The sequence below is a fragment of the Arachis hypogaea genome, chromosome 13 (genome assembly GCF_003086295.3).
Source record: "Arachis hypogaea cultivar Tifrunner chromosome 13, arahy.Tifrunner.gnm2.J5K5, whole genome shotgun sequence".
Classification (NCBI taxonomy): Eukaryota; Viridiplantae; Streptophyta; class Magnoliopsida; order Fabales; family Fabaceae; genus Arachis; species Arachis hypogaea.
Window position 1 is genome coordinate 529,921 of NC_092048.1, and position 17,818 is coordinate 547,738.

Sequence of the window (17,818 nt, forward strand, 5' to 3'; positions counted from 1 at the left end):
AAAATTATATATTTCTTTTATTATTGACATACATATATATAATATGAAATTTATTATTGATTTTAAATATAAACTACATTCTAAATTTAAATATTATCTTATTTTAAATTTAAAATTTATCTTGTTTAAAAATATTTTTTTTTAAATTAAATCACAGTTCAACTTGATATAGATTTGGATTTAGTTAAGATCTTGTACAAATTTAAAATTTAAATTTATATACAATTAAAATATTGTCTTTGTAATAAGATAACAAATTAATAATAAGAATTTCATTATGTATATATTCGCTTATTTTTCTTTTACGTGAGATTTAAGTTTAAATTTTTTGGAATGTCTTTTTACATCCTTTTACAACTAACCTAATGAATTTTGGGGGGTCATTGAGAGTAAAAGAGAGTATCCACAAGAGTGTGAGAGAAGAAGGAAAAACAAAATCTCATTTTTATGCAGAATAGCAGATTTTAAACAGCAGTTCTCATTCGTTCACCGTTGGATCATATTGAAATTTGGATTGCAGGTTCATCTCATTTTGTTCGTCATTCTAGACAATGGAGATGTTGATTGAAGGTCTGTAGTGGGAGAAATTAACTTCGAACAATGATTTTGGATATTTTTCATCTTCTTGTTACTCATTTGTAAGTTTTGGTATTTTGGTGTTTTGGCTGATTGTATGCACGATTTATGTTTTATTTGAAATTCTCTTGTATCCCATATTTGATTATAGTAGAACTATTTTATTGGTTTGGACGATTTGTGATTTTTACCTCTCACATTGAGGGATTTTCATGTTAAAATATCGGTGTGTTCTTGTTTTTGCTTTACTTGATATATTTCCTTACTCATAGTTGCTGCCATATTATTTTATGAGTGCTTCCATATTATTTTTGTGTTGAATATTTATGTTGCTTTTGCTGCTAAGCTCTTTCATATTGGTATCAGAGCTTGTTGGTATTTTTCTAGAATTGTGATTCTATGGACAATGGAGGCTAATATTAATATTAGTAGAATGATCATTTTTAATGGCCCTAATTATGATCACTCTTGATGTAAAGATTAGGCAGTGTATTTTTATTAGCTATGGCATGAATGAGTTTGGTTACAGGTTTTTATGATCCTATTAACAAAAAGGTGATTCAAAGTATAGATATTGTCTTTGTTAAAGAGCAAACATTGAAGGATATTGATAATGCAGAGAAGTTAATGGTTCAATCTAGGGATGATTTTTCTAACTTGGATATTATTTTCTCTACGCCTATGGTGAAAGATGGTAAAATTGAAGCTCACAATAATAAGTATGATACAGGTGCAAGTGAAGATGAAACAGTTGATCTGACACATCATGAAGTTAGTGATGATGATCATGATGAATAACCAACTTTAAAAATCCCTGCAAATACACTCAGAAGATCTACAAGAGAGCGAAAGCATTCATCAAGGTATTTTACACATGAGTTTATTTTGTTTTGTTGACAAATATGGAAGAACCTGAATGTTACGGAGAGGCTATTGAAGATGGAAGCAAAGTTTAATGACTTGAAACTATACAAAAAAATAAACTCCTTACTTAAAAATGATACTTATGAGTTAGTGAAGCTACCTAAGGATATGAAAACTTTAAAGAACAAATGGATATTTCGAATCAAGAATGAAGAACACAATTTTAAACCTCGATATAAAGGTGGATTGGTTGTTAAAGGCTTTAGCCAGAGAAAAGGTGTTGATTTTGAGAAGATTTTTTCTCCTATAGTGAGGATGTCATCCATTCGTACTGTACTTGGATTAGCAGCTTCTCTTGATCTGGAGATTGAGCAAATGGATGTGAAGATAATTTTTTTCATAGTGATTTGGACAAAGAAATCTACATGAAGTAACCGGAAGACTTTGTTGTTAAAGAAAATGAAGACCTTGTATGCAAACTTAATAAGAGTCTTTATGGGTTGAACCAAACTCTAAAACAATGGAATAAGAAGTTTAAATCTATTATGGAGGAGCATGGTTACCATAAGACAACTTCAGATCATTGTGTATTTATGCAAAAGTTTTCTGATAGTGATTTTATCATTCTTTTACTTTATGTGGATGATATTTTGATTATGAGCAAGAATGCTTTGAAGATTAATGAGTTGAAGAAATAGTTGAGTGGTGCACGAAATCACAATCACACTTTTGCAATTCCGCACAATTAACCAGCAAGTGCACTGGGTCACCCAAGTAATAACTTACGTGAGTAAGGGTCGATCCCACGGAGATTGTCGGCTTGAAGTAAGTTATGGTTATCTTGTAATTCTTAGTCAGGATATCAGTAATGATTCTTAGTTTTAATTGTAAAAAGTAAAAGAACATGAAATAAATACTTGTTATGCAGTAATGGAGAACAGGTTGAGGTTTTGGAGATGCTTTGTCTTCTAAATCTCTGCTTTCCTACTGTCTTCTTCTTCACGCACGCAAAGCTCCTTCCATGGCAAGCTGTATGTTGGTGAATCGCTGTTGTCAATGGATAACGTCCGTCCTCTCAATGAAAATGGTCCATCTGTGCTGTCACCGCAGGGCTAATCATTTGTCGGTTCTCACTCATGTTGGAGTAGGATCTATTGATCCTTTTGCGTCTGTCACTACGCCCAACACTCGTGAGTTTGAAGCTCGTCACAGTCATCCCTTCCCGTATCCTACTCAGAATACCACAGACAAGGTTTAGACTTTTCAGATCTCAAGAATGCTGCCAATTGATTCTAGCTTATACCACAAAGACTCTGATCTCACAGATTTGAATGCTTTGTTGTCAGGAGAGGTAATCAAACTCGTGAACCAGGAACCCAAGAGATATACATTCAATCTAAGGTAGAACGGAAGTGGTTGTCAGGCACGCGTTCATAGGTTGAAAATGGTGATGAGTGTCACGGATCATCACATTCATCATGTTGAAGTGCGAATGAATATCTTAGAATAGAAACAAGCATGATTGAATGAGAAACAGTAGTAATTGCATTAATCCATCGAGACACAGCAGAGCTCCTCACCCCCAACTATGGAGTTTAGAGACTCATGCCATCAAAGATACAATATGAAACATATAAAATGTCATGAGATGTAAAATGAATCTCTAAAAGTATTTTTTATACTAAACTAGTAACCTAGGTTTACAGAGAATGAGTAAACTAAGATAGATAGTGCAGAAATTAACTTCCGGGGCCCACTTAGTGTGTGTTTGGGCTGAGCATTGAAGCTTTCACGTGCATAGGCTGTTCCTGGCATTTAACTCTAGCTTTTGTGCCAGTTTGGGCATTTAACTCCAACTTTTATGCCAGTTCTGGCGTTTAACGCCAGAATAGGGTAGAGACTTTGCGTTAAACGCCAGTTTGCGTGATCTCAACTCGGGCAAAGTATGGACTATTATATATTGCTGGAAAGCCTAGGATGTCTACTTTCCAACGCAATTGAGAGCGCACCAATTGGGTTTCTGTAGCTCCAGAAAATCCATTTCGAGTGCAGGGAAGTCAGAATCCAACAGCATCTGCAGTCCTTTTTCAGCCTCTGAATCAGATTTTTGCTCAGGTCCCTCAATTTCAGCTAGAAAATACCTGAAATCACAGAAAAATACACAAACTCATAGTAAATTTTAGAAATGTAATTTTTGCATAAAAACTAATAAAAATATACTAAAAAGTAGCTAGATCCTACTAAAAACTATATGAAAATACCCCCAAAAAGCGTATAAAATATCCGCTCATCACAACACCAAACTTAAACTGTTGCTTGTCCTCAAGCAACTAGATAAATAAAACAGGATAGAAAGAAAATTAAGAGGCAATAACATCTCAGAGTTTTATATGAAGCTCAAATTCTCATTAGATGAGCGGGACTAGTAGCTTTTTGCTTCTGAACAGTTTTGGCACCTCAATTTATCCTTTGAAGTTCAGAATGATTGGCATCTATAGGAACTCAGAATTCAGATAGTGTTATTGATTCTCCTCCTTTAGTATGTTGATTCTTGAACACAGCTACTTTATGAGTCTTGGCCGTGGCCCTAAACACTTTGTTTTCCAGTATTACCACCGGATACATAAATGCCACAGACACATAACTGGGTGAACCTTTTCAAATTGTGACTTAGCTTTGCTAAAGTCCCCAGTTAGAGGTGTCCAGAGTTCTTAAGCACACTCTTTTTGCTTTGGACCACAACTTTAACCGCCCAGTCTCAAGTTTTTCACTTGACACCTTCACGCCACAAGCACATGGTTAGGGACAGCTTGGTTTAGCCGCTTAGGCCAGGATTTTATTCCTTTAGGCCCTCCTATCCATTAATGCTCAAAGCCTTGGATCATTTTTACCCTTGCCTTTTGGTTTAAAAGGCTATTGGCTTTTTCTGCTTGCTTTTTCTTTTTCTTTCTTTTTCTTTTATTTTTCGCCATTTTTTTCCGCAAGCTTTTTATTCACTGCTTTTTCTTGCTTCAAGAATCAATTTTATGATTTTTCAGATTATCAATAACATTTCTCCTTTTTCATTATTCTTTCAAGAGCCAACAAATTTAACATTCATAAACTTCATTATCAAAAATTATGCACTGTTCAATCATTCATTCAGAAGACAAAAAGTATTGCAACCACATATAAATAATTTGAATTTTTCTTATTAAGAACTCAAAAATAAAACTGCCTCCTTATTCTAAAAAAATCTGCTATTTTATTCATGTTTAATGATGATGAGAAAAATAAATTATAGCTTACTTGGAGATAATTAGATAAAAATAAAAATAAGGATACTAATTACTATTATTCATGTGACTCCTAAGTTAGATCTCTAATAGCAAAAGTTATCACAGAGTTAAGATTAGGACTCAACAACCTTTATTTTGGGAGATGGATGCTCCTTCAATCTGTGGGGTGTCTGGCCCTCCAAGAGACAGCTTCTGGCGCTTCAGCTCCTGTAGCTCACGCCCTTGCTTCTCTTGTTCCTTCAGCAATTTGCAGAGCATTCTATTTTGAACCTGTTGTTCTTCTTTCAAGTGATCCATAGCTTCTTGTAACTTGGTGACAGATGCTTCTAGGCGGGTCCAATAGTAAATCTGAGGGATTTCCGGGAGGAACTCCTGTGCCCTCCTTTTGATGGAGTTATCTTGCACTTGTTGTCCTTCCATTGACTTTTTGGTGATTGGGTGCTCGACTGAGATATACTCATCCATTCCCATCTTTATCCCAACATCTTTACATAGAAGAGAGATTAAGCTTGGGTAAGCCAATTTGGCGTCAGTGGAGTTCTTGTTTGCAATTGTGTAAAGCTCACAAGAAATCAGATGATGAATCTCTACTTCGTTTTCCAGCATAATGCAGTGGATCATCACTTCTCTTTTGACAGTGACTTCAGAGCGGTTGCTGGTGGGCAGTATAGAATGCCCAATGAAGTCCAGCCAGCCCCTAGCAACTAGTTTGAGATATCCTCTCTTGAGTTGATTCGGGACACCTTTTGTGTTGGTTATCCACTTGGTTTCAGGGATGCATATGTCCTCTAGAACTTGGTCCAAGCGCTTATCAAATCTCACCATTCTCCTATTAAAGGATTCTGGATCATCTTGTAGTTGAGGCAGCTTGAAGACCTCTCTTATTTTGTCCAGGTGGAAGTAAATAATCTTCCCTCTGACCATTGTTCGAAAGGTATAGAAGGCGGTTCCAGTCATTCTCTACTTATCTGTTTGCCACAGATTTGAGTAGAATTCCTGAACCATATTTCTACCCACCTTTGTCTCAGGATTAGCTAGAATTTCCCAGCCCCTGTTTCAAATCTGCTCTTGGATCTCCAGATATTCGCCTTTTTTTCAGATCGAATTTAACTTTCGGGATCACTGACCTTAGACCCACTATTTTGTGGTAATGGTCTGTCTGTTCTTTGGTTAAGAACCTCTCTTGATTCCAAAGTGGTTTTGGAGTGTTCTCTTTCTTGCCTCTTGAAGTAGTTTATTTTTTCTTAGGAGCCATGATCTTAGTGAATCTTAGCTCAATGATCACGAAAAACACACCAAACTTAGAGGTTTGCTTGTCCTCAAGCAAAAGAAAGGAAAGGAGAGGAATAGAATGAGAGTCAAATTCGAGTTATGGAGGAGAGGGGGAGGCCGATTGTGAATTTATAAGGGAGGGGATGGGTTCAAAAATTTTAAAAAAGATATGATAGAAGGTATGATTTGTAAAAGATAAATATGGTATGAAAAAGATGAAATTTTAAAATTGAAAAGATATAAGAGAATTGAAAAAGATAAATCTGAATTTGAAAAGATAATATGATGAGTTGAAAAGATTTGAGAAGAAATTAAAAAGATATATGAGTTTTGAAAAAGATTTGAAAAGAAATTGAAGAAGATTTGAAAAAGATTTTTAGGATTAAAGAAAAATTTATTTATTTATTTATTTTTTTGAAATTGAAATTGAAAGATGATAATTTGTAACCTGTTTATGCAAGAAATTTTGGATGGAACTATGAAAATTTGGAAAAAATTTGAGTTAGAAACAAAACTTCCTCCCCTCCATATTCCTGGCGTTAAACGCCCAGAATGGCACCCATTATGGCATTTAACGCCCATTTGCTGCTTCTTTTGCGCGTTTAACGCCCAGCCAGGTACCCTAGCTGGCGTTAAACGCCAGAAAGCCTGTATCACTGGGCATTTTTCTAAACGCCCAGGATGCTGCAATTCTGGTGTTAAACACGCAGAATGGTACCCATTCTGGCGTTTAACGCCCACAATACCCCTTACTGGCGTTTTTGTGCCAGTGAGCTCCTTTTCTCTGCTTTATGCTCTGAATTCTTCTATAACTCTGTGAACTCCTGCAATTGTTAATTAACCTTGAAGATAATTTATATCAAACTCATATAATTATTATTTGAAAAACAAATACACCTTGCTAATGGCTGGGTTGCCTCCCAACAAGCGCTTCTTTATTGTCTTTAGCTGGACCTTACTGAGCTTTTAATCTAGTCTCAGCTTTGAGCATTCTTGCTCAACATTGCCTTCAAGATAATGCTTGACTCTCTGTCCATTAATAATGAACCTCTTATTAGAATCAATATCTTGAAGCTCCACATAGCCATACTGTGACACACTTGTAATCACATATGGTCCCTTCCACCGGGATTTCAGTTTTCCGGGGAACAATCTGAGCCTACAGTTAAACAGCAGAACCTTCTGTCCTGGTTCAAAGACTTTGGATGACAGTTTCTTATCATGCCACCTTTTTGCTTTCTCCTTGTAAATTTTTGCATTTTCGAAAGCATTGAGTCTGAATTCCTCTAGCTCATTTAACTGGAGTAATCTCTTCTCTCCAGCTAACTTAGCATCCAGGTTTAGGAATCTGGTTGCCCAATAGGCCTTATGCTCCAGTTCCACGGGCAGATGATAGGCCTTGCCATACACAAGTTGGTATGGAGAGGTTCCTATAGGAGTCTTGAATGCTGTTCTGTATGCCCACAGAGCATCATCCAAGCTTTTTGCCCAATCCCTTCTACGGGCAATTACAATCCGTTCCAAGATTCTTTTTAGTTCTCTATTAGAGACTTCAGCCTGCCCATTTGTCTGTGAATGATATGGAGTTACCACTTTGTGGCTAATTCCATATCGGACCATAGCAGAGTAAAGCTGTTTATTGCAGAAATGAGTGCCCCATCACTGATTAGTACTCTAGGGACACCAAACCTGCTGAAGATATGTTTCTGGAGGAACTTCAGCACTGTCTTAGTATCATTAGTGGGTGTTGCAATTGCCTCCACCCATTTAGATACATAATCTACTGTCACCAGAATATATGTGTTTGAGTATGATGGTGGGAAAGGCCCCATGAAGTCAATACCCCATACATCAAACAAGTTATATATATATATATGGTCTTTTAATAAATAAGGAATTAATTTTCTTATATGCGTTTGTGTTTTGCTGAATTGTTAACACATTAGTCACTTTAAATAGTGGAATATGTAGTTCTTTAATCTATAACTATGAAACATTGGATCAAGATCTTTGTTAGTTATTGCGCATTTGTGTTCTATGATTTCAACGTTATGACTTTGTGAAATGGTATGACAGGTTTTTCTTTGAATTGATTGAAAAAATCGAACCAAACCACACCACGAACACCCCTACTATTTGGGACAAATCCAGATTCTAACCCAATCTGAATTTGACTAGGATTCAACCTAGCTTTCAACTGCCAAGTGCTAACCTAACTTGCAATGAAATCCCACAGGATCATGACACAAAATAGAAAGATGTACAAAGAACATCTGAGACATCTTATGGCTTTTTCTCAAAGTTTTAACTTACTGTCTTTTACGTCTCATTGGTTTTTTTCTTACAAATTTCACCATGTTTGCCTTTTTCAATGAGACTCAGACAGACTAAACTGAGAAAAAAATACAACATGTATACTATGAAGGAGAAGAACTCAGAACAGCTTAGGTAGCTATGAGAACTGAACCCAGTGCTCTATTTTTCTCTCTTGCCTTCAACCCTTGGCCGTTCCCCCTTATTATAGAAGAGTGAAGTTTCCAAGGTTGAATCAAGTTCAACCTCATGTTGTCTTCTTCTCCAATCCTCAGAGCTTGCAGCAGCTTGGTCAAAGGAGAAAGAGAGAGAAGTCCAAATCTGAGACATGCAACTTACCTTCTCTCTCATCCTTTTTCTTTAAGCTTCATTGATCGCATCTGTTGAGCTTGACTTTAGCCGCAAGTTTTGTTTTTGAGCATTGATGAGCTTCTGACCATGTTTGACTCCACTATCTTCATGGTAGCTTGATTTGAGCTTGAGACTTGGTAGATTTCTTCACGATTTTTTGGTGTAGCACAAATGGGGAAATATGCCTTTTGACATTCTTAGACCAAGAGAGAATAGCTTCTTGGTTGTAGCCCATCTTCTTTGCTTATATTTGGAAACAACCTTTTTGTCTTTCTCCATAACTTAGCTTCTGCAGTTTTTATTTTCTTCTTTCTTTTTCGCTGAGTGATGTGACCAAAAGAGAGAGAAGAGAGAGGAGAGTTTGGCTTTCGGTGGAAGCTTTTCAAGAAATTAAAATGAATTAAATTTTGAGTTTAAGTTTCTGAAAGTTAGGCTTATGTTACTTCACCGAATGAGTTTGGATCTTTTCTTTGGGCCTTTTTTTTGTTTTTCTTTCATAAGGTTCAGCAGCTTGCTTTTATAGCCATTTATCACGAGAGCTTTGATTTATTTTGGTCCTGATATAGTGTGGGCTTTGTTTTTCATGCTTCATGGGCCAATGTCAATTGATTACTCTTTTGCACACAAACACAACATAATCATATAAACAATTAATAATCCTTTAATAATATTTGTTCATTACTAAAATAAAATATTCGATTACCAAACTTAACAATCTTTCCCTTAATGACAAACATTATTAAAATGAATTGAAGAAATATTTAGGAACAGAAACTTTCCTTTGATAATTTATGTTACTCCCCTGTCCTTTGATCATCAAGCTCCCACTAAATATTTGTTTTGATCAACTTGATTTAAACAATTCATTTATAGAAATAATGTCAATATTCAAGATGACCTTGACAGGATCATAAATCATAGCTAATATTCAATAAGTTCAGATCCTAAATCAGAGCATCATTAATAGATTCAAATCCTAATTCAGAGCATGATTATAACCACTAGGATCACAAATACCAATTAACCAACATGTACAGTCCATGGTGATGATCAAAATCAGAGAAAAAAAATTAATTTTCTTCACACTAGAAATAGATGCGGTATTTGCCCATCATATTTCTATTTTAATTTATTTTTCACACTTGAAACTTTCTCTCCCTTTTGTTATCAAGGAGGAAAACCTGCAAGTAAACACAACAATAAACATAACGAAATAGCAAAGCATGCATATTAGACAGAGTTAAAGTTTATTACAGTCATCCAAAATAGTACTCAAAGTAACTAGTGGACAGTCATAAAATATTAGAACCAAAAACATAGTTCACGAGAGACTTGAAAGCAGTTATTAGAGTTCAGTAAACAGAAATAACAAAATATCAAAGATTCCTCTTCCTTAATTTCCAAGACATCTTCATCTTTGTCCGATAGGACCTGGTCCTCCTCAAGCAAATCAAGATGTTTCAAAAATACTTCAATCCGAAAATGGAATTTTATCAAGGATTTTTCATTTTGGACAGCAATCTTACGCTGTTCTTTGCTTGATCTGACCATTTGTTTGGTCATGAAAGCAAACTTTTAAAAAACATCTTTAACTATCCTAGAAATAAGGTATTTGTGTGAATTAGAGGTACCAGCTGTTGAAGGAGAGAGAAGACTTTCATCTTCACTTTCATTCATGGCCGAAGTCTTAGCACCCTTGAAATCTTTGCCTTTAGTCTATTTTGTTGCACCATCACCTTTGAGAGAAGAGATTTTGTTTTCTATGGACTCATTACTTAAATCAATTGAAAAATATTCAAACAAGCAAGTTAAAAACATTTCACAAGTTAAAATTCAAAAATTAAATAAATTTTTTTTAAAAAATATTATTAAAATTGCAATTTTTATCTTCAAAAGTTTTAATTTTCTATTTTTAGAAATATTAAAAAAATAAAATCTTATATTCTAAGACTACAATTTTTGTGTTCTAAACATATTACTAAATACAATACTAACTCGTAATTTCAGTCTTTACAAACAAATATTAATCTATGACACGTTGAAGAATAAACCCAAGCAAGTAAGCAATTTTACAGATTATCCGGATACTAAATTGCTCTCACCTCAAAAAAAAAAAAAAAAAAAAAACCTTTCAATATTAATGAGAATTTTTATTTTTGTATATTGGATTATGAATGATAAAATCTTTAAAAATGCTTTAAATTATACGTTATAAAGTCTTTAAAAATGCTTTAAATTATATGTTATCCGTTATTGTGAATGTTTACAAAATATCAATAATTTTTTTATATATAATTAAAATAATATTTTTTTTACAAAACATTAATAACATTTTGTAATACCATTATAACAATATAAAATATTAACATAATTAAATATTATTGTATTTCACACTAAAATTATCTATATCTAAAAATTTTAGCCATATTGATGATAGTAATTATCCACTATCTCACCAAACAAAATTACAAATTATAAATTACCGTAATAATAATATTTGCAGCATTTTCAATTGGTAAATTATAATAAAACTAAATAAAAACAAGATACGCCTATATCTCGCGGCCTTTCAGCACAATTGCACAAAACAACAAAGATAAGTAGAAAACAAAACAAAAAATTTGTATTCAGATTTTAGATACAGTGAACAAACGTCTTAAAAAGTTCACACTAGATTACAATACTACACCCTGATTGAACAAAACCAGAAAACTCGTCAGGCACACTAATCCTCCTCAATTTACGGTTCTGCCCTTCCCCCATTTCACCCAAATAGAACCCGTGCTCCGCACCTTCGTATTCGGATCCAGTCACCAGCGTCTTCGGCCCTACCGCAACCCCTCGCACACCAACCTGGAGCCCCGGACCCGACCCTACCCAACTCACAGCTTTGCTATCTTTCGCAATTCCAGCACATGACCTAGGGCACCGACCTGTTTCCCAAACTCCCTCGACCCGCTTCCACATGCCCGACTCGATTTCCAGCACCTCAGCGGAACCTTCGAACATTCCCTGGCTCTCCGTGTCGTAGCCGCTAACCACCCAGAACTCGTCGCCGACAACCACACCCTCGCACTCGTCTCGAGCACGGGTCATAGGGTCCAACCCGAACCATTCGTCTCCCTTCGGGTCGTAAGCCCAAGCCGTCTTCATCGCGTTCTTGTTCTCGTCGTGCCCGCCTGCGATGTAAACCCTACCCGTTGCCGAACCGATTGCGAAGAACGATCTCTTCTCCGGCATGTCTTTCCCGCGCCGCCACCGTCCAGTACGGAAATCATAGACGAAAACCGCGGTGATGGGCTCGTAGCTCTGCGGGTCCCATCCGCCCATGAGAACCAGCCTCCCCTCGCAGCTTGCCAGCTGGCAGAACAGTGGCAACCCGAACGGATATTCGGGTACCGGATCGACCCGATCCCACGACATACTCTCCGGGTCGAAGATGGTGATGTCGTAGCTTGGTGATCCCGAAACGGCTGGTTTCTTCCCCTCTTCGGATTCATCGTCGTGGCTGTGGTTCTCACGCGCTTGGACGAGGCAGGCAAGGGTGCGCCCGTGGCCGGTTTTCTTGCGATGGTTGTAAAAAGAGTCGCTGTGGAGGAGGAGGCGCCACTGGCGGCAGACTCGGAGGGCAACTGGGTGTGCCGAGTGTGGCAAGCGAGTGAGACAGTCAAGGCCGAGTTCACTCGGTAAACCAGGGATTAACTCAGTGAATTCGTGGATCTGCATTATCGTTAGTTATCACTTTATCACTTACGAGTGATGAGTGATGAGTGAAGAGTGTGCCTTGTGTGTGTGGATTGAATAAAAAATAAGTGAGGAGTTTGAAGCATTTTAATATTTTATAGAGAGCGTCGCCGTTAGATAGTTCTTAGCAGCTTGTATTTGCTCCCACAGCTTGACACATGTATCTCATTACCACTCAAAATATCACACTTCCATGCATCATCTTGGATTCTTGCTGCTTCTTTCTTCTTTTTTCTTTTTCTTTTTCTTTTTCTTTTTCTTTATAATTTTTCCCCTCAAATAATTTTAGTGTATCATTATTCATGTTGAAAAGTGAAAACCTAAAGGCGTGATCGACGAGGGAATAAAATATTTGTGGAAAATAAACTTTTATTATTGTACCTGTTTGCATCTAAATGCAAGAATAATGGTAGAAGAACGGTAAGTAATGTTATAAAACTTCTGAAAAAGTATCTGATTAATTACAAATTTTTTTAGAAATAAATTATGGATGTGTTTTTATAATTTTTTAAAAATTGTAAAACAAATCAAATCTTTAATTAAATTATTGACAAGAATGTTAACATAATAGTTTAAATATATTACAGTCAGAAAAAAATTTATTCGTATAAGGATATTCCTTAACGCTTTCCTATAAGTATATTTTACTCCACTGAGATGAGCAAAGACCCAGATGATTGATTCAGTCCAACTTTAAAAGTGATTAATCATTAAAAAAAAAAAAGTAAACAGGAGGATTATTGGGCAAATGCTCAAACTAAAGGAGCATTTTTTTAATTAAAATCTTCTTTCAAGGACATATCAGCTAAATCGAAATTTAACTGAACCACCATGCAAATTAAACTGCAATGATTTACAAATTTAAGATGTACACCATATCCTTTGTTCCATAGGTCTTATGTACGAATGGAATTGATATAACGTCGATGTAATCTATTATAACCAAGCTAGAAAAAATTAAAATTTAAATAAACTAAGTATATAAAATATAAAATTGTAGCCAAATTTAAATAATAAAATTGTCAGAATTTAATATAAATTTTATAAAATTAATTATAATATTAAAAAGTTTTAAAAAATAAATTGAAATTTTAGATACTACCGTTATAACAATTACATATTTACATCACTCTGTTCTCCCCTCGTGCTACTACTGTTACTCTGACTAGGCGCATTATTAATGATATAGTTTCTAATAATTTTTTAAATAATATTTTTCATACTAAAAAATTACTATAATATAAAATTTGGATCTCGTTGACATATATTTTAAATAAATATTATTATATATTAAAACACACTTTTATAAAATAAAATAGTTAAATCTATAGAAATTAATATGTTAAAATTTTTAAAAATTGACAAATTATTTCTTCACACGCTAATAACTAAAAGCTGTCTAGAAAAATTGATTAAAACATAAATTGTTTATTTTTGCCATACTCGATTAAAAAGATGAAAAAAAAAGAGACCTAACACTTTATTTAAATAGATGATAGAAAATAGAAGAAAAAATTAAAAAAATTAAAAAAAATAATTTTTTATGTGTTGTTTGGATAAAAAAAATAAATAAATAAATTAAAAAATTAAAAAAATCATAATAAAATAAAATTACATTAATACTTTTATTTATATTATATGTAAGTTAAAATATGAATTATATATAAAATAATAAATTTATTCTTATCATAAAATAAAATATAAATATTTGTATTTATTTATTTTTATTGTATTTTATAAATATTATAAAATATTATAATTTTATATATTTAATTTAAATTATTTATCTAATACATATAATATTTAAATGTAAATTTATATTATAATAATATATTAAATTATTAGAACTAAATTTATATTAATAATTATTAATAATAATCTAACTAAGAATAATATTAAAAATATATAAAAGATAAATTTTTTTATTTATATTAAAATTTTTTTTTAATAGAATTCACATAAAAAAAATTTTATTCTTCTTTTTTTTTTGATATCCAAATAAAAAAATAAAATTCTTCATTTATTTTTTTATTATTTTTTTTTTCTTATTTTCTCTTCAAATCAAACATAGTGTAAGTGTGGAAAATGGATAAGGTTGCAAACGTGTGCGAGAAAGCCTAATTGATCAGATGCACGATGACCAGACACGTGGCAGATAATGTAAAGATTAAAAAACAAATCTGATTCTTATTCTTTGGACTTTTGGTCAAACTTTGTCCCCAGCCATTCAATTAGTAATAAATTAATAATAAAACCCATTAAAAAAAAATTGTACCTGTACCAAAAAGACTAAATTAAAGTTCTATATCTTCCATTTTCCGGTAACAGTTTTTGCATTATTTATTATACATCCATATATAGTAGAAACATATGTAGTGCCCGGTGCCCCACAGATACCAGTAGACAGGGACGGACATAAAGGGCGAGTGGCGGCCTTAGTTCCAAACTTTTTTTAATAGTAATAAATTATTATATATAATTTAATTTTTTTAAAAAAATATTCAATATTTAATTTAATATAAATAAAATTTTAGTCTAATTTAAATATTAATAATTTTTAATATTTAAAAAATAAGTAACAATATTAAAAAAATTTGAAAAAAAATATTATTACTAATATTTTTTAATTAAATAAAAATTTTTAAATTTCATAAAGTGATTTTTTTTGTGGTCGTTTTCTTTATTCGTTTGGTATTAATTTTTTTTGTTTTAACTGCTACAATTAAGAGATCTTTTTTAACTATGAATATTGTGAAAAATAACTTAGAAACAAAATAAAAGATAAATTTTTTACTAATTGTCTTTTAATTATATTGAAAAGAAAATTGTTGAAAATTTTGACACAAATTCTATTATCGGTGAATTTTATGATACGAAGAATCGACCACTTCGTTAGTAAAAAGTATACACATTTTTTTACTTTAAAATATATTCTCTATTCGTGTATTTTTAAAATATATCTTATATTATATAATTTTTTTACATAATTTTTAATATTATATATGTTATTGGTCTCTCCATAATATCATTTCTAGATCCATCCTTACTAGTAGAAAACTTGAACAAAATTATGTGAAATTACTCGGGTTTATCTTTCTAGTGACTTTTTTGTGCATATAAGCATGGATTCGAAATGATTGATTAAAATTTAAAAACCTAGTTACATTACTAAATCTGAGAGAAATAGGAGAATGATCAATCATATAAATATGACCAAAAAAAAAAATTAAATGGCTTGATAATTAATTCGAAAAATAATGAGATTTTTAATAAAAAAAATTTGTTTGATCTTTGATCTTTATTTTTGTGAAATAGATTAACTCTTTTATTAATATATTTTTTTATATTAATGAAATAAATTTATATTATATATTAAACGGTTGATTTATCTGCTAAGAGTCAATTAAAATTAATAAATTTTTTTGTTAAAAATCTCGTTGTGTTTTAGGTAATTATTAACGTTGTTTAGATTTTTTTAATATTTTTTAAATATATTGATTAAATTTATTGTGTAAAATTATAAAATATTAAAAAAAATTTAATTATTTTTATTTATAAAAATTAAATAGAGAATATATTAGTGATTAACTATCACATAAGCATGTTGTGGAGAGAAATCATTAACATAAAAACTGTTGTAATAAAGATGAATTATGTGGATAATCATTTTTCATGAGACTTAGAGTGTGTTTGGCAAACACGTTGGTGAAGAAAGAAGTGCGTTTGAGCTTCTTGAAAGTTTCACTTTTATATTTGGCAATTTTTTTCTTTCTAAACGCATAAACGATTCTGCCTCTGAACCCACGTTGAGAAGAAGCTAAAATTTGTAACTTCTGCGTTTCACGTTTATGGTTGCTAATTACCTTTAGAAAATTAGGTGAGAAAATTTCTTCTTTTTTACCAACCTTACCTTTCATTTTCTTCTATAAAAAAGGATACCAATAACTATAATCTTCACAGTAGTTCTTTCTAGTTCTTTTTACTTTTTCAGAGTTCTTCCTTTCATTTTTTTTCAATCAAAATCGTTCAGATTTTCTTCTGTTACTAGTAAATTGAATATTTTAATTTTTTATTATTTTTAGTACTCATTTTCATATTTTAATTTTTAGTGTTACGATTTCTGATGTTATGTTTTTATATGAGTTTTTTTATCATTTTTTATACTATTTTTTATATGTATATTTTTTATGATTTTTTTTTTAATTTTTGTTTGACTTTGTTTATATGATTTTTTATTTATTTTATTATATTTCTTTTATACATATGACAAATATTGTTGATTTTTTTTGTTGTGCTATAATTTTTAGGTATTTTATTAATTTTTATAATTTTTTTATTATTTTTTGTTCATATAAATTCTTTTTTCTATCTTTTATTACATTGTATTTATGTTGTGTATGAAATTTTTTTATGTTTTTATTTATTTTATTCATATGAATTTTATTTAGTTTTTATTGTATTTTTTTGTTCATATGATATATGTTGTTAGTTTTATGAAATTTTTTTTATTTTTTATTTTGACTTTGTAAAATTTGTAATTGTCTAATTTACTTTATTTTTAAATTGATGTCTCTTTTAGTAATTTTTTATCTAAAAGTGATTTTGAGTAGTATAATCCAAACAACATTTATTTTGCTATAATCAATTTTGATACAAATATTATCAAACATAAATCACGTTAACCCAAACTTACTTTTCATCAAAATCAATTTTGTAAAATCAATTTTATGCAAACTCACGTTTGCAAACTGAAATGCAAGCACACACTTAGTTTACCAATGATTGCATTTAATTATGTTTGAAAAGTAAAGCTTCTTTGTGCTTATAGATAGCAACTTAATATGAAGCATATGGAACACACACACAAGTAATAAAACACCCTTCTCTCTCTTTATACATTACTAATAGTTTCTCTCTCTCTCTCTTCCTTTCTGCATATATTAATAAATATATGAATAATTTTTATTGAGCTAATTATATTAATATTAGAGTCTTCTATTTACGCTTCTTTATTTTATATATCTTCTTTATTTATTCTACAATACGAGACTCTAATCAAATTTTAGGAAAACTCCAGGTAACAAATTTTCATTATGTCAAAGCTCTCTCATCTTGAATTTAATACTCTTAATATATCTGAAAATAAGTATTTATCATAGATACTAGATGTTAAAATCCATCTTGATTCAATGGATCTTGGAGATACCATTAAGGCTGAAAATAATGCATCCCAAAAGGATAAAGCCAAGGCCATGATTTTCCTTCGTTATCATCTTGACAAATGATTGAAAAATGAATATCTCACATTAAAAGATCCTGCAGATCTGTGGAAAGACCTTGAAGAAAGGTACAATCATCAAAAGACGGTGATACTTCCTCAAACCCGATATGAATGGACGCACTTGCGTCTATAGGATTTT

The 17,818-nt window shown here is 31.9% G+C and overlaps 1 protein-coding gene across 1 annotated transcript; it reads right to left on the reverse strand.

The window, feature by feature from the left end:
* Window positions 1-11,251: 11,251 nt before the first annotated feature.
* On the reverse strand, window positions 11,252-13,002 carry LOC112736218 (F-box/kelch-repeat protein At2g44130). Its single transcript, XM_025785579.3, has one exon. The coding sequence runs from the start codon at window positions 12,378-12,380 to the stop codon at window positions 11,325-11,327; it is 1,056 nt and encodes a 351-aa protein (XP_025641364.1). The 5' UTR covers window positions 12,381-13,002; the 3' UTR covers window positions 11,252-11,324.
* Window positions 13,003-17,818: the final 4,816 nt, after the last annotated feature.